The 23,528-nt window shown below is 41.7% G+C and overlaps 1 protein-coding gene and 1 pseudogene across 1 annotated transcript; both read right to left on the bottom strand.

The window, feature by feature from the left end:
* Positions 1–474: 474 nt before the first annotated feature.
* Positions 475–852, bottom strand: LOC133078520 (programmed cell death protein 5-like). Its single transcript, XM_061173606.1, has one exon. The coding sequence runs from the start codon at positions 850–852 to the stop codon at positions 475–477; it is 378 nt and encodes a 125-aa protein (XP_061029589.1).
* A 19,637-nt stretch (positions 853–20,489) lies between these two features.
* Positions 20,490–21,837, bottom strand: LOC133078503 (V-type proton ATPase subunit B, brain isoform-like; annotated as a pseudogene).
* Positions 21,838–23,528: the final 1,691 nt, after the last annotated feature.

Below are 23,528 nucleotides of genomic sequence, written 5' to 3'. Positions count from 1 at the left end.
TCTTGATGAGCCTCCCTGATGGCTTGACAAGCTGCAGTTGGGGAAAGAAGTATGGCTCATGTTCATTAACTAGCCATCCATGGCCTCCTAGATCTCTAATGAAGCCCCATTTTTGCACTTTGTCTATTTCTTCCTTTATGCAGATTGGGGAATAATTGGATGGATCTGGCCTTTGAGGTATGAGGGGTAGTTGCCAAGTTACTAGTTCTCTGACCACCCTTTTGGCAATCGCATCTGCCTTGTTGTTTCCCTCTGCATCCCCCTTTTGGCGACCCCTACGATGAGTTACTACCACCTTTTTTGGAAGCTGTACTACTTTTTTTTTAAAAATTTTTTATTTTGCATAACAAGTTTATTTTTAAAGGGCATATAGACAATAAACAAAGTAAACATCCCATCAAGATCTTAACTTCTGCCAAGTATTATCTGTCCTAGAATTGCTCCATTAAGTCCCAGTCTCTAGACATCTTAAATTCAATAATCGTCATCTTCATCAGAGTCCATTACTTTTCTTCTGTTGAATTTAACTGTTGTTTTCTTTTCTGTTTGTTGGCTTACTTTTTCGAGGATTTCTATTAAACCTTGTTCTGATACCTTCCCACTTAGTTGTCCATACCGTGCCATCTGTATAAGGTAATTCTCTACTGCTTTAGTTTTCTCAGGCTTTACAAGTGCTAAGTTACTTAATCGGGCCCGGGCTGACTGATCCAGAACTTGGGCTAAGATACAGTTTCTCATTTCTGCTTCCCTTTGCTTTGCTTCCTGTTGTGCTGCATCGCCAGGGTCCCCGTGCTTCGCCTGCAGCTCGGCCAGCCTGTGCTTCCTCAGTGCCTCAAGCTCCTCCTCCGCCATGGTGTGGCTGTCTGGAGCGAGCAGCCGCGGCCACGCTCCAGTCCGCTCAGAGAGACCTCTGGGAAGCTGTACTACTTGGAAGAGCTTCAGTATGCTTACGCCATGTTCCAGCTGTTTATTCTCCGCAGTAAGCACACCTCTTTCCTTCCAAATAGCCCCATGTGCACGGAGGATGGCATATACGTACTGGGAATCTGCGTAAACATTTAAGATCCTCCCAGTCCTGAGCGCTAAGGCTCGTGTGAGAGTTATCAGCTCTGCCTTTTGGACAGAAGTCCCTGGAGGGTAGGCTTCTTGCTTCTGTGACTTGGGTCTAGGAGGTTACAGTGTATCCTGCCAGACTTTTCCCCCTCTCATAAAACTGCTCCTGTCTGTGAACCATTCCTTTTTGGCATTTGGAAGAGGCTCACTTCCTAGCTTGGGGCAACTGGAATAGATGGCGTCTGTGGTTTCTATACAGTCATGCTCCAGGGACCCCATTTCTGTGGGTATCAGGGTGGCAGGATTTAGTGCGTGACAGGTTATTATGATAGCCACTGGATTGTCTAAAAGCATAGTCTGAACTTGAATCGACCTTCCAGGGGATAGCCGTTCTGTTCCCTTAGAACTTACTAAAACCTGAATCTGGTGTGGAGTCCATATAGTGAGTGGCTGACCAAACATTAACTTTTCAGCCTCCTTGATCAGGGCTGCAGTAGCTTCCTCAGCCTGAAGGCAAGGAGGCCATCCCTTTGTGGCTTGACCTAATTGTTTAGAGAAATAAGCAACCGCCCGAGTAAGGGTCCCAGGTTTTGACCTAGTACCCCAAGGAGATCCTCCTTCTCTCATGAATGTAAAGGTCAAAGGGTTTAACTAAATCTGGGGGGGGCTAGGGCAGGGGCCTGAAGTAATTGCTTTTTCAATTCTTGAAAGGCCCCTTCGCATTCTGAATTCCATTCAAAACGATCTTCATCCTTTCCTTTGAACTTTTCATATAGAGGCCTAGCTAATGGACCATAATTAGGGATCCAGATGTGGCAAAACCTCGCCATCCCCGGGAAACCCTTAAGTTGTCTTCTAGTTTTAGGAGGAGGTGAGGCTGCAAATGGCTTCTTTCCTTTCCTGGGGTAGGCTTCTCTGACCTTCTGTGAGAATGAAGCCTGAGTGGGTCACCCTAGTTTGTGCTATTTGAGCCTTTTTCTTGGACACCCCATATCCTTTATTGGCTGGGTGGTTCAGGATGGTTCAGAGCCTTCCTTAATCAGGCTGGCGATCAGAATGTTGTCTACATAGTAGAGGAAGGTTCCCTCCTCCAGATGTCGATCTTTCAGGTCTTTAGCTAAAGTTTCTCCAAAGATGGTAGGGAAATTTTTGAACCTTTGGGGCAGGACTGTCCAGCAGTATTGTTCTTTTTATGTGTTTGGGTCCTGCCACTGAAAAGCAAAACTTTCTTGTGAGTCTGGGGCTAATGGAATACAGAAGAAGTCATCTTTTAAATCGAATACAGAATACCAGGACTTGGGGAAAATAGAGTGGCCAGCAGGGTGTAGGGGTTAGGGAGGACTGGATGTATATCCTTGGGGGCTTCATTGACTGCTCTGAGGTCCTGCACCATCTGGCATTCCCCATTGGGTTTCTTTACAGGGGGAATGGGTGGTATTACAGGCTTATTAGCATGGTCTAATTAGGTCCTGGTCAATTAGGCCCTGTATAACAGGGGCAATGCCCAGAAGGCCTCCTGATGGAGAGGGTACTGTTTTCTGTTGGGCCATGTGTGTGCTGGTTTTTGATGAACTATCATGGGACTGGCTCCTACAGCTTGTCCCACCCATCCCTAGGCTCATACCTTGGGATTTACTCCATGGAGGTCGACTTGCTCTGTGTGGGGAGGTTTGTCCTCAGCTGTTAACATTATCATCTTGTGCCCCCTGTCTAGGGGACGCCAATCTCTAGTTTGTCTCCCATTAGGTGGATAGTAGCCCCCAATTTATGTAAGATATCTCTTTCTAGCAGGGTTATAGGACATTCAAGAACATATAGGAAGGGATAGGTGAGTGTGTATTCATCCAATTTACATTCTAATGGCTCTATGAATGCCTTTTCTTGGGCCTTCCCTGATACCCCCATAATTTTACAGCTCTTATGACTGAGTTTGCCTGATCAGGTGTTCAGAACTGAGTAAGTGGCACCAGTGTTGATTAAGAATTCGACAGGCTTTTCCCCTATGTCCACTGTCAGCTGGGACTCCTCGGGGGGCTCAATTGAAGTGCTAGCTTAGAAGCCCCCCTGACCGCATCATTCTTCATTGGCTTAGACCATCTGCCTTTGAGGGTGGTGGCTGGGATCTGCCATTTCCTTCCCCCTTCCTGGGCAGCGAGGGCATTCCTTCTTCCAGTGTCCCTCTTGTTTACATATGGCACACTGATTGGGTCCTTGTTTCCTCGGTTTGCTATCCCTCGGTGGGGGTTGGGAGTCACTCACTGGAGTTAAGAGTCTCCGTGGGCAGGTAGTCCAAATTCCCGTGCCGCCCGGTTGACATTGGAGGGCAATGGCCAGTGGGCGGGCTTGCCTCCATGCCGTTTTATCCTCTGACTTTTTCTCCTCTGTATCACTGTTATTAAACACCCAGTAGACAACCTTGACCAGGTGAGAGGTAGGAATATCTGGTTCTATTTCTAGTTTCTGAAGTTTAAGCCTAAGGTCAGGGACACTTTGGGAAATGAAATATGACCTCAGGATTGCATTCCCTTCCAATGACTCAGAGTCAGTGGTCATATAGATTCAGAGACATTCCCTGAGGTGCTCTAGGAATGCTGAAGGGTTTTCCATTGGCTCCTGATTGATTTCCCTTATTCCAATTTGTTTCTTTGCTGCTGCCTGGATTCCCTTTAGGATCATATTTTTACAACGGGTCAGTCTCTGTCTTCCATCCGCTTCTCCATGGTCTCAGTGGTCCCAGTTGGGTTCATTATCTGGGACCACTTGCTTCCCTGGTCTGAAAATAGCATGACCTGCATGATTTCTCTATGTCTGCTTCCTCTCAGGCTTTTGAAACGACTGTGGCCTTTTCTTCCCCCATTAAGAGTACATTGAGGAGGCTCTGGATGTCAGCCTAGGTGGCGTCATGGGTTTGAAACGTTCCCCTAATCAGATTCAGGAACCCCTCTGGATCTTCTTTCAGCTCCTTACTATGACTTCTCCAGCTACACAGATCCAAAGTGGTAAATGGGATGTGTACCTGGGTGGGGTGAGAGCCCTCCTTTTCCAGCAAGGACCTGCCTCAAAGGGAGTACTTTTCCTGGTGGGGTGTTGGACCCTGGCTGGTAATTAGTCCCGCATTGTGTAGTTGCTGGGCTGGGTTCTGGAGGGAGGGGGCTGGCATGGAGGGGGCCCTTCAGGCCTGTGGCCCCAATTGGGACACATGAAGGAAGAGGGCAGGGAGGGAGCAGTAGGAGGAGAGTTAGGGAAGAGATGAAGGAGGTCCTCAGGGGAGGGTCAAGGACTTATCAGGGGAGGAGAGCCCGCATGCCTTTTGAAGGCCTTTGTTCTGGTATAAGACCGTACAAAAAAAACTGGACATAGGGAGTTTCACCCCATTTCTTTTGTCTCTGGCATAGCGGGTCCAATTGTAAAACAGTGTAATTTAGAGACCCATGGACAGGACAACTTTGCCCATCTCTCAGCTGGTATTGGGGCAGGCTGTATTATATAGGAAGCTTAAATGTTTTTGGGTCAGGAGGTCATACCTGAAAAACTGCCAGTTCTGCAGGAGGCACCCTACTGGGCTATCCTTCGGTATGGTAGATATTTGGTTCCCCGTACCTTAGATGTTCTGACTTGAATTTGTTTCCAACTACTGAGAGGGCAGTTAGAGTGATTTGTTGGCACAGAATTGTCACAAGATTTGACCCAAATAAGATTTCTGGTTTGGGAAATTTGGAACCAGCACCAAACTGTTAATGGATTCCTAAAAAGGCCCAAATAGGGGGCATCCAAATGGCATGGACTCTGATATAACTGGGGGTCCCCCTCGAATTTGTAACGGCCCATGCTTGAGATAGTCCTTCCTCAGTCAGGATATCCCACAGGAGGTTAGATAGGACAACCTCCGGGCCAGAGCAGCTTAGCCACATTTAGTTCCTGACCAACTTGGTCCCTTAGGGGGTGGCATAGCTCTCTGAGGTGGGGGTCTTCTCTTTCCTCCTTTTGGCTGAAAAGGAGGAGTTTGCAGACTTCCCACTGGGTGAGAGTTAAAGGCCTGAGGGATCCCTGTAGGTTATTCACCAAATTGCTGGGGCAGCTGGGATTCTGTGCTGATACCAGGAGGAGAGCCTGTGGAATCTTGGTTGATAAAGAATCACTCAAGTTTCGCCTTGCCAGCCGAGGGAGAAGAGGTCGAGTGGTGGGTGTTTCTTGTTCTTGCCAGCAGCTCAAGAGCTTCCCAATAATGGGGTTCCTGGTCTTGCGAGTGGCTCGCAGTGCTCCCTAGTCCACTTCAGAGAAACTAGCACTGACTGGAAGAGAGATCAAGTCACCGGTTGCGTACCTACCTTGGGACCCTTTCTCACTTGGGCGTCTGCAGTGCCTTTTCCTGAACTCAGATTGCGCGACCTTGTTCCGTTTTGTCAGACGGTCCTCAATACCTGGACATCTTCCTGGTCTCGCCTCTTGGCCACTTTCTTTACCAAACTGAAAGTGACTAGGGAGGATGATACTGTTGACCCCTGAGGTTGGCAAGGATGGCAAAAAGTCCTGGTGCGGCCGCTACTGCCTTGTACTGGGGTTAAGGGGACAGCACTACTGGTGAGGCCACAGGCAAGACTGCCTGGGCTTCCTCTCATCCCCACCGTCCCCGGGCATCTGGTACCTCAGGAAGGCCAGCCAGAGGCAGCAGGCAGACATACGTGAATTTCAGTCTCTGATCACCAACGATGCCCCAGTGTGATCCCCTCAAGGGGGTGCCGTGCAGATTACTCTAGGGGCTACCCTATGTGTACACCACAACTGGGTATCAGGCTGCTGGGCAGAGTTGCTCTGAATTCGGCCTTAGGCTTCCTGCTGTTCTATCCCATCAGAGTGAACTCAAAGACCAGAGTCAGTCATCCTCACACGAACCTCCCAAAGCCTCAGCTGTCCTCCCACTGGAGCTAGGGTGAGCCCAGAGCCTAGTGGATAGGTGCAGGGGAAAAGGCCACAGTGCCTCCCACCTGGGTCGCCTAAATTTGTTACTGACCCTTTCTCCTGCCCGGTGTTATTGGAGCCAATACTAAGACTAAGTTTGGTTCAGAAGCAAAGGAAAGCTTTATTTTTTGATCAAAGAAGGGAGAGGTGCAAGCTTGTGCTTTTGAGTACACACTCTTCTGGGCAGGCCATTGGTGGCAGGGCTGCTTTACAGGGTTCTCTTCAGCAGGGAGGGGGTGGAGTTCTTATGGGTGGGGTGCAGCTGTGCTGCTCGTGGCTCCAGATTGCAGTGCATCTCTGCATATGACCCACTGTTGCCATGTTGAATTGAGGTGTCGTCACAGCACTTCTGCTGAGCTGAGGTGATGGACATAGCCATTTTGCACAGGGAGCTCTGGTCTGAAGTGCCGGATGCTAGGCCTCTGCATGGGGCACCCTATGAGCACAAAGGAAAAAAAATGGTTTGACTTTATTTTATTACCCAGCTTATATTTTTATCTCCCGGGAATTGTTAATGGGCTTTGCTGGTGACAATCATCACACTAGTTGTAAGAATTATGGAGGAAATGAAGTAGGTTATGTGAAGGATAAATAACCAAGTACTGGGGAGGGGTGACATTTGATGTAAGGTGGTCAGTGTCTCTGAGAAGGGGACGTTGATGGTGGGGCCTTAAGGACCAGGGACCAGTCACATTGAAAAGCCAGGAGTGGATTGCTCAGAGCATGAACACAGAAGATAACCATTCCAAGGTCCTGAGACTGGAAAGGGCTTGGCTTATCTTAGTTTTAATAAGTCAGTGAGTGAAGGGTGAGGAGTGTCAGAGAAAATGGAAAAGGTTGGCAGGAGTTAGACCAGGCCCTCCTTCTGTTCACTTGGCCAGTTTAGTGTTTATGTGAGACAGTAAATTTAACTTTGGTCTTTTACCCGCCAACCGGATGCAAAACAGACAACAACAGCAAAACCGTCTCTCTCTAAAACTAGGGGGAGAAGTATCACATTCCTGGAACTGTGTGCTCCGGTGTCTCCTCCCATCCACATGAACCATGTCAATATATCATCTCTAGCTCCTAATTCAATGCCTGGCCTATATTAGCATTCAACAATATGTACACAAATGATTTGTAATTGCTGGGAGGTATTTTATGTTTCCTGTTCTATCAGGCGTGCTTAGAACTGTGGGATTAGCACATAGGATTAAAATGATTTTAAGATAAGAGACTTTTAAGACACTACACAGTTGATCCTTGAACAGCCTGAGTTTGAACTGCATGGGTCCACTTATCCATGGATTTTTTTCAATAGTAAATACTACAGTATTAAACAATCCCTGGCTGGTTGAATTTGCAGATGCAGAACCTGAGATACAGAGGTACCACGTATACTGATGGCCAACTATAAATTATAAGGGATTTTTGACTGTGTGAAGAGGGTTGGTGCCCCAAGCCCCTGTTGTTCAAGGGTCACATGTGCAGTCTTTAAGGGACCAATGAGCCACTAGAAATCACAGAGAGCCTCCTGGGGCGGACGGTTGTTGATACATTTTGACAACTTATTGATTATTTAAAATTAATTATTATTCTTTGGCTATTAACTAGTCCTTATCTCACTTATAATATCACAGAAGTTTTTTTTTTTATTGGAGTATAGTTGATTTACAATGTTGTGTTAGTTACAGGTATACAGCAAAGTGAATCAGTTATACACGTACATGTATCCACTCTTTTTTAGTTTCTTTTCCCATATAGGCCATTACAGAGGAGGATGTTTTTGTTGATTCATTCATCTAAGGTACCTATAGAGCATCTCCCTCATGGTAGGCATTTATGCTGGATGCTGAGGTGACAAAGGCAAACGCTACATGGTCATCATTCTCACCACTTAAGGAGTGAATTGAATATAAAAAAGGAAATGTTGGGCTTCCCTGGTGGCACAGTGGTTGGGAGTCTGCCTGCCAATGCAGGGGACACGGGTTCGAGCCCTGATCTGGGAAGATCCCACATGCCGCGGAGCAGCTAGGCCCGTGAGCCACAACTACTGAGCCTGCGCGTCTGGAGCCTGTGCTCTGCAACAAGAGAGGCCGCGATAGTGAGAGGCCCGCGCACTGCGATGAAGAGTGGCCCCTGTTCGCTGCAACTAGAGAAAGCCCTCGCAGAGGAACGAAGACCCAACACAGCCAAAAATAAAATAAATTTATTAAAAAAAAAAAAAAAAGTAAAAATAAAAAAAATAAAAAAGGAAATGTTATACAACATCAGTCATGCAGTTACAGAATCTCTAGAATGTGCAGTGCTGTCATATACAGTGGTGCAGTGAGGGTCTAGTCTGGTAGGGAACATATGCAAAATAGCTGTCATGCAAATCACGGCATGCTGACATTTATCACCAACAACTGTTAAATAATGTCAAATGATAGGCTTGGTTGTATGTATAAATGACAGAAACATACATAGCAGATTCTTGGGAGTGTACTAATTCTTAGAGATTCTTAATACTTCACTGAGTAATGAGATATAACATAGACGGTTTTTAAAAGAACTATTTCAATTAAAAAAATTTCCTTTCATAAGATATTGAGAAAATTCTGATTAAAAAATGAACATATTTTTGACCTTACAAATATACTCCTAGGAATATTTTCTGAAGATATATGTGTAAAGATTCAGACACAAAAGTTTTTTGGGTTTTTTTAATGCTTTTCTCCTTTTTATTATTTCAACATGCCAAGCATACTCCCTTTTCTACCTCTTGTTTTACTGAATCTGGAAGGCTTGTTGCGCAGATTTCCACTGGGCCAATGCCATACCCTCATTCAGATCCCTGTTCGAAGGTCTTCCTATCATAGAGACCATCTACTACTTCTTGTCACTCTTTGTCTTCTTAACCTGCTTTATTATGATTATTATAGTTTTATTTTAGGACTTAATCACCAGCTGTTATATTTATTTGTGTGCATTGTTTTTCTTGTCTGTCTTTATCCCTCAGTCCCAGAAATGAAAGCTCTGTGAGAACAGAGGCTTTGTATTCCCAATCTGGAACAAGGTAGATATGAGCAATGAACACATATTCCATAAATAATCCTTTAACAAATAAATAACATAAACAAAACAAGCTAAATGTCCATCAGTAGGTTATTCACCTGTGCATTAGGTAGCCATATAATGAAACTCTATGCAGCCTTTAAAATGGCATTTTTAGAAATAAATATATGTATATATATTTTTTAATGTGGTAAAATGTTCATAATAGAGTGTAAGAAAAGGTATAGTTTGCAAAGCACGCTTTTCACTGTCCAGCATTATTCGCTCTCTTCCTCTCTCTCTTTCTGCATATATGTAACATCTTTGTGTGTTTTTATGTGCCTGTGAAAAAAGAAACAAAATGTTAATGTTAATTATTTCTGAGTGGAGAGAAATCAGTTTAATTTGTTCTTCTTTGAATTTTCTGTGCATTTTTAAACTTTGTTCTTTCTGTTTCTATTTTCTAACAAGTTTTTGGGTGTGTGTGTGTGTGTGTGTGTACAAAAAATCTAAAGTAATAAAGGCATTTTTAATCCTCAAATAGATTAAGCACTTGTGTTGAGCATTGCAGATTTTGGGGGTTTTGCTAGTTTGTCTCTCCGGAGTGACCCATATTGACTAAATTTCAAAGTTGTCATTGGATTGTTACCTGTTGCCTCTAATATCTTTATATAGGCAGCCAGTGACGTAATGCTTAATTCAAGAATTTGGTAGAGTTTCTATGTGCAAAGGTATACAGTAATATTACTGCAGTATATGATATTTTAGCATCCTAAATACACACTTTTAAAATCGACCCCTAGTGTATGTTTTTAAACAAACGATAGTTTAATGTAAATAGCAAACTTTGTCTTCTGTTTTTAATGTGGCTTTTGAGTTTTGGTTGCTTACTTTCCTCTTTTCTCTGGCAAATTTAATGTTACTACTGTTACAAAAAGAACCTATTTATCCTTTCAGTCTTTTGATAAGCCTGAGATCTTTAGATATAGTATTTACAAGAAAGTTATGGTGCTACTGCTATGAGAGTCTAAAAGGGTAATTTTATGATAATCTCCACATAAATGACAATCCTTAGGCAGTCTCTTAGTATTTCCCCCAATATGGATCAGCCCATGAATTTCTGAGAAAGATTAAAAATACATTTTAAACTTCTTTAAACTTTTAAAATCTTAAATGCTTAACTCTTATAAATGTGTGACACCATCCATCACAATTTTATATTTAGACATATAATAATGTATAATCTCAGCTCGCTGTCCACTTGTAAAAATGGGAATAGACTTGGAGAAATAAGCAATTTCCCAACAGAAAATTGGAAATTCTGCCAACCAGTTCCAGGTGACCTGCCATCAATCAGTGTTAAATTCTCTGGGGTTATTGTTGAAGGGTATTGCTATTAGTGAAGGGCTTCATTGGTGACTAATGGTATATAACAAATACATTGAGGAAATAGAAACCCCCCGAATGTGTAATTGTCTGGCAACTTTCAGCGGAGACCTTTACTAGCAATTGAGAAAGTGAGATTTTTATAACCTCCTTGTAGTTCTCTTATTAAAATATCTGTTTTTAGAGAAATAGGTGAAACGATTATGCCATGCAATTAAATTAAATTAACTGACAAAATATTTCTTTATGACTAAACTGTTTAATGTAGGCATTTGGAATGTGTGGTATCATTTAGATTATGTGCGAATGTGACAATTATTCTGACTCTGAAGTTAAATAAGAAGTCTCAGTTTGCAATAAAATCTCCTTGTTTGGTATTATTAAGCAGCTATGATTAATGTCTGAAATGTAATGTTCCATGGTTATAATTTCCTTGTTTGCTTGAATGAGTACATTAGGAATTCATTAAAAATGCAAACCTTTTAGATACCTGCAAACTACAAATTCAGTGAGGACTTTCTGGAGGTTAGGAAACATTTTTGAATACGAAACCATGACTGGCGTGAACCAACAGCTGGCAGATAATTATGATGGATTTCTAGTCCTGTAGTGCAGGGATAGACAAATGAATTTGTTCATTGATGTCAAAAATCAATCCATTCTGATGTAAAAATCTAATTGCAAGACATACCTTCCATTCCTCCAACTCTTAACTATAAAGGCTGAAGCAGGTAAGGCCTCAAACTTACAAAAGTGGCTAATACTGATGGATAAGCCATAGATATATGAAGGCAGCTAAGAATCTGATGTTCTCAAAAAGCATTTTGTCTTAAAGTAGTGAAAATAGTAAAATCAATTGATTACTTGATCAATCAATCCAGTGTTCCTGGAGTACCTGCCTCACCAGATGGTTGTGAAAAGTAGATGAAATGAAGTATGGAAAAAAACCCAATCTTGTGTTTGTTCTGTCTGGAAAGTGTCATTTAAGATGTTGACCCAGAGTTAGTTGTGTGGTGGTCAGTCAATTGACCTTTGTCTGCTTAGGATAAAGGCATGCAGTGAAGAACCTCTCCATCCTCTGGGGAGATTGTTGCCATCAAAGAAGGCTGAGCTCTGGTGTCACGTCCTCTTTTTATAAGGACACAAATCCCATCATGAGGGCCCCATCCTCATGACTTCATTTAAATCTAATTATCTCTCAAAGGCCCTACCTTTTAAAATCATCATAATGGGAGTTAGGTCTTCAACCTATGAACAGGCGGTCTATAACAAGGGGTATGAGGGCATATCCTTAAAGCCTATAAATCGTGACAGGTATACAAAGAGGAGCCAAGATGTCTCTTACTACCGTTTTATAGCTTGAGAGAGTTACATGGCAATAAAAAGAAGTATCGGTACAAAAATTGATGCAAATGGGACCTGTTATCACAGACAGCCGCTACACTGAAGAGAAAGGACAAGGAATCAGATTTGCCTTATAGCCTTAACTCATCATTTGTTCTTGGACACATCTATTCAGTGCTCTACAGCTCAGTTTCCTTATCTGAAAAATGGAAATCATAAAAGTAAATTGTGTAATATATATAAAAGTGGTGTCAACCAATGGGCAAATGGAAGGAATTATTGTCTGTATTAGTTTCCTATTGCTGCCTCAACAAATTACTACAAACTTATTAGCTTAAAGCAATACAAATTTATTATCTTATATTCTGGAGGTCAGAAGTCCAAAATGAGTCTTCAAGGCTAAAGTTAAGATGTGGGCAGGGCTATGTTTCTTTTGGAGGCTGTAGGAGAGAATCCATTCGTTGCCCTTTGTAACTTAGAGAGGCTGCCCGTATTCCCTGGCTTCTGACCCCACATCACTCCAACCTCTGCCTCTGTTGTCACATTGCCTTCTCTTAACACTCCTGTCTCCCCACTCCCTTTTTTTTATTATGTAAAAAACACACAACATAAAATTTACCATCTTAACTATTTTTAAGTGTACAGTAGTGTTAACTATATGTACATTTGTTTTGCAACAGAACTCTAGAACTTTTTCATCTTGGAACACTGAAACCCTATACCCATTGAATAACAACACCTCTTTTCCCCCTCCCTCCTGCCTCAGTCTTATAATGATCCTGATGCTGAAAGTTTGGCCTCTGTGCACTGGTGCTGACTCAAATCTTGGAGACATTGGGTGAAGTAGAAAAGAATAGCTTTATTGCTTTGCCAGGCAAATGGGGACACAGTGGGCTCCAGCCCCCAAAAACTATGTGTCCCAACCCAGGAGGATTTGATGAGGGGTTTTATACCAATAGTTCAAGGGTGGGGTTGCTGATAAGATTAGGGTGTGTGAAGGGCCTCCAGTCCTCTAATCTGGTCTCAGGTAATCTTCTTGATGAGCTTCTCTGGTTCCTTTAATGTAGCCTCAGGTGATCTTTCTCTGGTATGAAGAATGCTGATATCTTAAAGAACTTAAAGACAGTTGTTATGTGTATCTGTTGAGGTGGACTATTGTTTCCTGGCTGCCCATCCCTTGTCTTTGCATCCCTTCCCTTCCTGGATTAGCAACTGTTTGAATCTGCCCTTTGGAACTCAGGGAAGGTCATGGAGGCTGGAGTCAAGTAACGGGGGACAGAAAGGCTTCCGTGCCCAGGAGCCCCACAGGGTCCTGCTTGGTTTAAGTCCTTGTGATTATATTGGGCCCACCTAGATAATCTAGGATGATATTCTCACCTCAAGATCCTTAATTATGTCTACAAAGTTCTTTTACTTTCGCAGGTTTCAGAGATTAGGATGTCGACATCTTTGAGGAGCCATTATTCTCTCTACCACATTATCTGATGAGCTAGTTCAGGTAGTTAATATAAAGAACTTAGAAAACGAATCAGAAATACTGTAATCAGAAATGCTCAGCAGAGTGAGACGTCAACTAATTTTGTATAACTTTATTTTCTTTTCTACAATTAACCTGCATTCTGGGAAAATGCAGTTAGGTACATTAATGGATGATAGAGTCATGTGGATTAATTAAGAATATGATTTAGGGTTTCTTTTGAAAGAAACCCATTTGAAACAGATGGCTTGTCTTGTTTTTTTAAAATTCTCTGAAAGTAGTGCCTGAAGACGAACTATTGTATGTATGTTCTGTAGGCTAGGACACATAATGTTGATGTGAGATGCGGGTATAAACCAAGAAATAACAAGGCTAGTCTTCTTTCCAATGCTAGTTATAACTTTATTTTCCCCCTCTTTTTAATATTAACAAGCCATATGCTCAGATTTATGACTAAGAGACCAGCCTTATACAAGTCTTCAGGAGAGAGGGCTTCTGTGAATTTGTTTGTAAAGATTAGGGAAATGAGGTCCATCTTGATTCCTTGAATTTTAAAGCTAGAAGGGGCAACTGTGCAATTTGAGGTGCTTCTAGTTTTGTTTTCCTGAATGCCTGAGGGACAAGACAGCCTACCAGGTACACAATATAATCTGAGAATCTAAGAGAAATATTGCAGGATCCCCCTCAATGAGAACAGAGACTCTGAAGCAGTTGCCTCTTTCAGGGTGTAGTCATAACCACACGGAGTACATGTTCCTTGAGGACATAGACCTCTTGGCTGAACGTGATACTCCTGAGTTTATCAGGAGGCACAGTTTCATGAGTTATATTTAAGAAGAGAGGATGAGTGATCTACACTGAGACTTCAGAATGTCCCTCAAAGGGAACCCAGCATGAAAAGGAGAAAGAAAACCAGAGAATGGGGCTTCCCAGTATTTTGGTTCTGCTTCATATTTGGACTGAGTGGAGAGGAGACAGCCTTATATTCTGGACCCTCCAAAATAACAGAGGAGAGAATTAAGCATAGTGGGAGCTAGAATGATCCCGCATTGCTGGATTCTCCAGAAGTTTGCTGATTGATTGGTCTTCATATGGGTAGCACATGAAGCTCTTCAGTTGCTGGACCCACATCTGAGCCCAGCAGATGAGAAGACTACCACCACCATGGGAAACCTTAGTTCTCTGTTCTGAACTGCCCCTCGCATGCCGCCTGTGAGTGCTATACTCATGCTAAGCCTTCTGAGTACAACCCTAAGAACCCCTTTGATCACCACTCATCCGCTAAATAGGTCTCCAACCAGGGCCACCTAGAATACACTTTCTCCTTCCATTATCTTATAAATTCATAATTACCCTTAAAAGGTTGGTGCATGTGTGATTTCCTTCAGGAAGGTTTTCCCAAAGCCTACTGTGATGTAAGTCATGACTTACATCTTCACTTCTAAAATGCTTCTTTTGGCATTTTGTGCTTTTTTGTATCATAACCAATTTAATAGAAGTGTTTGTTTACTGTTTTTTAAACCTGTAAAACTGTGAGGATAAGAAGTGTGACTTATACCTTTCCATATTATGCCCAGTACATGACATAGGGTCCTGCACATGATAATATGTAAATGAAGGAATGAGTAAATGAACAAACAAGAGCTATTCCAGCCCAAGGCTGTTCTGCTGAAAGATAACTGCATGACTTTTTTTTTTTTTTTTAACATCTTCATTGGAGTATAATTGCTTTACAATGGTGTGTTAGTTTCTGCTGTATAACAAAGTGAATCAGCTATACGTATACATACATCCCCATATCTCCTCCCTCTTGTGTGTCCCTCCCACCCTCCCTATCCCACCCCTCTAGGTGGACACAAAGCAGAGCTGATCTCCCTGTGCTATGTGGCTGCTTCCCACTAGCTATCTGTTTTACATTTGGTAGTGTATATATGTCCATGCCACTCTCTCACTTTGTCCAAGCTTACCCTTCCCCCTCCCCATGTCCTCAAGTCCATTCTCTACGTCTGTGTCTTTATTCCTATCCTGCTCCTAGGTTCATCAGTACCTTTTTTTTTTTTTTTTTTTTAGATTCCATATATATGTGTTAGCATATGGTATTTGTTTTTCTCTTTCTGACTTACTTCACTCTGCATGACAGACTCTAGGTCCATCCACTTCGCTACAAATAACTCAATTTCGTTTCTTTTTATGGCTGAGTAATATTCCATTGTATATATGCGCCACATCTTCTTTATCCATCTGTCTGTCGATGGATGCTTAGGTTGCTTCCATGTCCTGGCTATTGTAAATAGAGCTGCATGAACATTGTGGTACATGACTCTTTTAGAATTATGGTTTTCTCAGGGTAGATGCCCAGTAGTGGGATTGCTGGGTCGTATGGTAGTTCTATTTTTAGTTTTTTGAGGGACATCCATACTGTTCTCCATAGTGGCTGTATCAATTTACATTCCCACCAACAGTGCAAGAGGGTTCCCCTTTCTCCACACCCTCTGCAGCATTTATTGTTTGTAGATATTTTGATAATGGCCATTCTGACTGGTGTGAGGTGATACCTCATTGTAGTTTTGATTTGCATTTTTCTGATGATTAGTGATGTTGAACATCCTTTCATGTGTTTGTTGACAATCTGTATATCTTCTTTGGAGAAATGTCTGTTTAGGTCTTCTGCCCATTTTTGGATTGGATTGTTTCCTTTTTGATATTGAGCTGCATGAGTTGCTTCTATATTTTGGAGATTAATCCTTTGTCAGTTGCTTCATTTGCAAATATTTTCTCCCATTCTGAGGGTTGTCTTTTCATCTTGCTTATGGTTTCCTTTACCATGCAAAAGCTTTTAAGTTACATTAGGTCCCATTTGTTTATTTTTGTTTTTATTTCCATTTCTCTAGGAGCTGGGTCAAAAAGGATCTTGCTGTGATTTATGTCACAGAGTGTTCTGCCTATGTTTTCCTCTAAAGAGTTTTTATAGTGTCATTTAGGTCTTTAATCCATTTTGAGTTTATTTTTGTGTATGGTGTTAAGGAGTGTTCTAATTTCATTCTTTAACTTGTAGCTGTCCAGTTTTCCTAGCACCACTTATTGAAGAGACTGTCTTTTCTCCATTGTATATTCTTGCCTCCTTTATCAGAAATAAGGTGACCGTAGGTGTGTGGGTTTATCTCTGGGCTTTCTATCCTGTTCCATTGTGCTATATTTCTGTTTTTGTGCCAGTACCATACTTTCTTGATTACTGAGGCTTTGTAGTATAGTCTGAAGTCAGGGAGCCAGATTCCTCCAGCTCCGTTTTTCTTTCTCACGATTGCTTTTGCTATTCGGGGTCTTTTGTGTTTCCTTACAAATTGGGAAATTTTTTGTTCTAGTTCTGTGAAAAATGCCAGTGGTAGTTTGATAAGGATTGCATTGAATCTGTAGATTGCTTTGGGTAGTAGAGTCATTTTCACAATGTTGATTCTTCCAATCCAAGAACATGGTATATCTCTCCATCTATTTGTATCATCTTTAATTTCTTTCATCAGTGTCTTATAGTTTTCTGCATACAGGTCTTTTGTCTCTTTAGGTAGGTTTATTCCTAGGTATTTTATTCTTTTGTTGCAGTAGTAAATGAGAGTGTTTCCTTAATTTCTCTTTCAGATTTTTCATCATTAGTGTATAGAAATGCAGGAGATTTCTGTGCATTAATTTTGTATGCTGCTACTTTACCAAATTCATTGATTAGCTCTAGTAGTTTTCTGGTAGCATCTTTAGGATTCTCTATGTATAGTATCATGTCATCTGCAAACAGTGACAGTTTTATTCTTCTTTTCTGATTTGGATTCCTTTTATTTCTTTTTCTTCTCTGATTGCTGTGGCTAAAACTTCCAAAACTCTGTTGAATAATAGTGGTGAGAGTGGGCAGCCTTGTCTTGTTCCTGATCTGAGAGGAAATGGTTTCAGTTTTTCACCATTGAGAACGATGTTGGCTGTGGATTTGTCATATATGGCCTTTATTATGTTGAGGTAAGTTCCCTCTATGCCTACTTTCTGGAGGGTTTTTAATCATAAATCGGTGTTGAATTTTGTCAAAAGCTTTTTCTGCATCTATTGAGATAATTATATGATTTGTCCTTCAATTTACTGATATGGTTTATCACATTGATAGATTTACATATACTGAAGAATCCTTGCATTCCTGGGATAAACCCCACTTGATCATGTTGTGTGATCCTTTTAATGTGCTGTTGGATTCTGTTTGCTAGACTTTAGTTGAGGATTTTTGCATCTATGTTCATCAGTGATATTGGCCTGTAGTTTTCTTTCTTTGTGACATCTTTGTCTGGTTTTGGTATCAGGATGATGGTGGCCTCGTTGAATGAGTTGGGGAGTGTTCCTCCCTCTATATAATTTGGAGGAGTTTGAGAAGGGTAGGTTTTAGCTCTTCTCTAAATGTTTGATAGAGTTCACCCGTGAAGCCATCTGGTCCTGGGCTTTGTTTGTTGGAAGATTTTTAGTCACAGTCTCAATTTCAGTGCTTGTGATTGGTCTGGTTATATTTTCTATTTCTTCCTGGTTCAGTCTCAGAAGGTTGTGCTTTTTTTCTTTTTTGAACTTTATTTTATTTATTTTTTATAGAGCAGGTTCTTATTAGCCATCCACTTTATACACATCAGTGTATACATGTCAATATCAATCTCCCGATTCATCCCACGACCACCACCCCTCCTGCCGCTTTCCCCCCTTGGTGTCCATACGTTCTCTACATCTGTGTCTCAATTTCTGCCCTGCAAGCCGGTTCATCTGCACCATTTTTCTAGGTTCCACATATATGCATTAATATACGATATTTGTTTTTCTCTTACTGATTTACTTCACTCTGTATGACAGTCTCTAGGTTCATCCACGTCTCTACAAATGACCCAATTTCGTTCCTTTTTATGGCTGAGTAATATTCCATTGTATATATGTACCACATCTTCTTTATCCATTCGTCTGTCGGTGGGCATTTAGGTTGCTTCCATGACCTGGCTGTTGTAAATGGTGCTGCAGTGAACATTGGTGTTCATGTGTCTTTTTGAATTATGGTTTTCTCTGGGTATATGCCCAATAGTGGATTGCTGGGTCATATGGTAATTCTATTTTTAATTTTTTAAGGAACCTCCATACTGTTCTCCATAGTGGCTGTATCAATTTACATTCCCACCAAGAGTGCAAGAGGGTTCCTTTTTCTGCACACCCTCTCCCGCATTTGTTGTTTGTAGATTTTCTGATGATGCCCATTCTAACTGGTATGAGGTGATACCTCATTGTAGTTTTGATTTGCATTTCTCTAATAATCAGTGATGTTGAGCAGCTTTTCATGTGCTTCTTGGCCATCTGTATGTCTTCTTTAGAGAAATGTCTGTTTAGGTCTTCTGCCCATTTTTTGATTGGGTTGTTTGCTGTTAGCTCCTCTCTAAATGTTTGGTAGAATTCTCCTGTGAATCCATCTGGTCCTGGGCTTTTGTGTGTTGGAAGATTTTTAATCACAGTTTCAGTGCTTGTGATTGGTCTGTTCATATTTTCTATTTTTTCCTGGTTCAGTCTTGGAAGGTTGTGCTTTTCTAAGAATTTGTCCATTTCTTCCAAGTTGTCCATTTTATTGGCATATAGTTGCTTGTAGTAATCTCTCATGATCCTTTGTACTTCTGCAGTGTCAGTTGTTACTTCTCCTTTTTCATTTCTAATTCTATTAATTTGAGTCTTCTCCCTTTTTTTTTCTTGATGAGTCTGGCTAATGGTTTATCAATTTTGTTTATCTTCTCAAAGAACCAGCTTTTAGTTTTATTGGTCTTTGCTATTGTTTCCTTCATTTCTTTTTCATTTATTTCTGATTTGATCGTTACGATTTCTTTCCTTCTGCTAACTTTCGGGTTTTTTTGTTCTTTCTCTGAATGCTTTAGGTGTAAGGTTAGGTTGTTTATTTGAGATGTTTCTTATTTCTTGAGGTAGGATTGTATTGCTATAAACTTTCCTCTTAGAACTGCTTTTGCTGCATCCCATAGGTTTTGGGTCATTGTGTTTTCATTGTCATTTGTTTCTAGGTATTTTTTGATTTCTTGTTTGATTTCTTGAGTGATCTCCTGGTTATTTAGTAGTGTATTGTTTAGCCTCCATGTGTTTGTATTTTTTACAGTTTTTTTCCTGTAATTGATATCTAGTCTCATAGCAACTCCAAAGCCAGAGCCTCAGCTCCCAGTCCCCACCCACCCCGGCGGGTGAGCAGACAAGCCTCTCTGGCTGGTGAGTGCTGGTCGGCACCAATCCTCTGTGTGGGAATCTCTCTGCTTTGCCCTCTGCACCCGTTGCTGCGCTCTCCTCCATGGCTCCAAAGCTCCCCCCCCCGCCCACCCCCTGTCTCCACCGGTGAAGGGGCTTCTTAGTGTGTGGAAACCTTTCCTCCTTCACAGCTCCCTCCCACTGGTGCAGGTCCCGTCCCTATTCTTTTGTCTCTGTTTTTTCTTTTTCTTTTGCCCTACCCAGGTACGTGGCAAGTTTCTTGCCTTTTGGGAGGTCTGAGGTCTTCTGCCAGTGTTCAGTAGGTGCTCTGCAGGAGTTGTTCCACATGTAGATGTAGTTTTGATGTATTTTTGGGGAGGAAGGTGATCTCCACGTCTTAACTCCTCCGCCATCTTCTGCATGACTTTCTTTAGAATCATGCCTGTTACTGTAAGATGAGTCTTTATGAAAACAAACTCTTCATTCCTTAAATTTGATTAAGTCATTATTTTACCTAATTTAGAGAAGGCACAGGTAAACATGTTGGCAGTTACAAACTAAACTTAATAAAACAGACTATTCTTTACCTTCTGATTTTGGAGAGAAGGAGTCAAGTGATATGTTTATTTTGAAATGTGAGACTACATATTAATAATATCAGTGTCTTGTGCTAGGTCCTTATGTGTTAGGTGCTGTGCTAGGTGCACTGGAGCATAATTTAATTCTTAGAACCATCTGCTTCCATTATAGAAGGGGAGACAGGGTTAGAGAAGTGAAGGGGCTTGCTGTCTGCCCCAGAGCCAGTACATGCCTCAGCTGGGGATCTAAACTTGGCTGCTGCTATTCTGAAAGCTATGCTTTTTTTTTTTTTTTTTTTTTTTTTAACCTATTCTTTGTTTTTAATTACAGGGTAACACAGTAAACTCCAACACAAAGGTGGGGATGGGGGAGTGCAAAAGGAATAAAGAAAACAGAACCAGTATTTCACAAGAGCATCGAGCCAGCGATGAAGTAGCAGCTAATGCTTTGCAGAGTCTCAAGGGTAGAATTCGCTCAAGGTGCTCTGAGGGATTCTCTTCAGCGTTTCTTTGGGGAAGATTCGGAGCAGTTGCCAGCCAATGTCCAAAGTCTCATAGACAGTGCGGTTTTCGTAAGGACCCTGAGCAATGAAGTTCCTCTCAAACTTCTGCAGAAATGCCAAGTAAAGCAGATCATCTGAGGTAAGGGCTTCTTCTCCAACTACGGCTTTCATGGCCTGCACATCCTTACCAATAGCATAGCATGCATACAGCTGGTTAGATACATCGGCATGATCCTTTCTGGTCATACCTTCTCCAATAGCAGACTTCATTAACCGAGACAACGAGGGCAGCACATTAATAGGCGGGTAAGTCTGTCTGTTGTGTGGCTGTCTGTCCACATAGATCTGCCCCTCTGTAATATATCCAGTCAAGTCAGGGATGGGGTGAGTGATATCATCGTTAGGCATGGTGAGAATAGGAATTTGAGTAATAGAGCCATTTCTACCTTCCACTCTTACCAGCGCGTTCATATATTGTGGCTAAATCTGTATACATGTAACCTGGGAAACCTCGTCGACCAGGAACCTCTTCCCTGGCTGCTGAAACCTCTTGAAGTGCTTCAGCATAAGAACTCATGTCTGTTAGGATAACCAATACGTGTTTCTCACACTGATAGGCCAGGAACTCGGCCGTGGTTAGAGCCAAGCGAGGAGTGATAATTCGCTCAATAGTTGGGTCGTTAGCCAAGTTCAAAAAGAGGCAGACGTTGTCCATTGAGCTATTTTCTTCAAAGTCAGATTTGAAGAGCCGGGCAGTTTCCATGTTTACACCCATAGCAGCAAATACAATCGCAAAATTTTCCTCCCTGTAGTCCACTACATCTTTGGATTTTTTTACCAAACCAGCCTGGCGACAGATTTGAGCTGCAATCTCATTGTGCGGTAAGCCAGCAGCAGAGAAGATAGGAATTTTCTGCCCCCTAGCAATACTGTTCATGCCATCTATGGCCGAAATGCCGGTCTGAATCATCTCCTCTGGATAGATCTGACACTGAGGATTGATTGGCTGGCCCATGATATCAAGGAAGTCTTCAGCCAGTACAACAGGACCTCTGTCGATGGGTTTTCCTGATCCATTGAATACCCGACCAAGCATATCCTCAGACACTGGCGTTCGGAGAATATCCCCAGTAAACTCACAGGATGTCTTCTTGGCATCTATACCTGGAGTCCCTTCAAATACCTGAACCACTGCTTTGGAACCACTAACTTCTAGAACTTGCTCACTCCTCTTCTTGCCATCAGGTAGTGTTAAGTGCACAATCTCAGCATATCTGGGAAACTGTATCTTTGAGATGCAAATGTCCTTTCTGGTCTTCTCAGGAACCCTCATCTCTGCCATCTTTTTAAAATGCATCATAAAGAAGGCTCAGAAATTCCTGGGTGGGTCCAAGGGAGGCAGAAGGTGGCTGTGGGGTCAGCTGGTGGCCACAATGATCACATGGTTCCATCTGATGGGTTTGCAGCTCGATGTGGAATAGTGAATAAAAGGGTCAGTTCATCCTCAGGGTTCCTAGAATTGACTCTCGAGGCCGCCATGACAGGCCCCGCCCTGAAAGCTATGCTTTTAACCATTCTGCAACCCTGCCAGATTTGGTCATCTGAAAAGTCTAAAATGCTTTAGTCATACATTTTGTTTATGATGTGCACTTAAGTCAGAATTTCTGTAGCAACAGTAGGAAAAAAAAAGCAAAAAACCTCTGTAACAAGTAGCCAATAGAGGCAGGATCATCTGGAAGTAAAGCAAGATTCATATCATGTAGTTCTGTAAAAAGTAAAGTTGTGTTAATTTAAGAAAATGACCAGTTGAGTGTGAGAGAAGGGACTGTATTAGATTTCCCATAGCCTAGGATTTGCCTGGTTTCAATGCCATTTCTTACCACTCCCCAGGTTCACCATATTGCAGTTGTGTTAATTTGCTTCCTGATCTTTGAATTTATCAGATATTTCTCTCTCTGGGCTCTCGTACCTATCTCTGCCCCCACTTTCTGGAACTCTCTTCTTTAAATGTTTGGATTACTTTTAATGTTTGGATTACTGTCATCCTTTGTGCCTGGAGTATAGTAGACAACCAATAAATACTTTCTGAATAAAGGAAAGAAACAGGTACATGAGTTACTGGCATATTTAACATAATTTTTATACTGATTTGCATCGAGGTCTCCCTCCCCTACTGTTCTTTGAGATATTATTGATGTTAAGCATGTGCCTTTTTTTCCATTACATCTCCAGAAGATGGAGAGGGAAAATGAACACATCATAATTATTTGGTTTATAACATTATATAAGCTTCATGTGTACAGCATTATGTTTTGACTTCTGTATACCCTATAGCATGCTCACCACCAAAAGTTTAGCTTCCATTTCTGATGTACCAGGTTCTTACATATAATTGCCCCTTAAATCCTCAGAACATCTCTTCATAGCAGTTTACAGACATGAAATTTGAGGTCAGAGAAGTTAATGGTGTAGTCAAAAGTATTAAAACATAGAACCAGCATTGTAACCCAGGTCTATCTGATTCCAGAGGCTGTCTTCTTTCCATTGTACCAGAGTGACCTGTATTGATGAAATAATCAGAAACATTTCTTATGGAAGGGAAGAGGTGAAGGAATAGGGACTAACTTTAGGAGTGGTTAAGAAGGATGTTTGCATAAGGTGGAGGTCATGAGTTTCTTTCCTTTAGTGCATCCCATTTCTAGTGCTGAGATAATTGTATTAGCTCTGGCTATTGTGGACAAAATCTATTTTGGTAGACTCTTGAGAGAACAAGAGGTTGAATGGTATTTTAGTAGTAAATAAGTTACCCTAGACAAAGCAAAAGTATACTTTACTATTCCAGTAAAATAAGAGAAACAGGAATAAGGATATAGAAGTAGGAACATACTACTTCTAGTAAATGAAAAAGGAAAATAAGAAACTGATTGTAGAGGACACTGAATGCAAAATTGTTCTGCTCTCAAATGCCATTTTGGG

This window comes from Eubalaena glacialis, chromosome 18 (assembly GCF_028564815.1).
Source record: "Eubalaena glacialis isolate mEubGla1 chromosome 18, mEubGla1.1.hap2.+ XY, whole genome shotgun sequence".
Classification (NCBI taxonomy): domain Eukaryota; kingdom Metazoa; phylum Chordata; class Mammalia; order Artiodactyla; family Balaenidae; genus Eubalaena; species Eubalaena glacialis.
This window is presented reverse-complemented; position numbering and strand designations above follow the sequence as displayed.

What these genes read in the sequence shown, in the direction of transcription:
- LOC133078520 (XM_061173606.1), bottom strand. Translation starts at nt 852, where the DNA reads ATGGCGGAGGAGGAGCTTGAGGCACTGAGGAAGCACAGGCTGGCCGAG.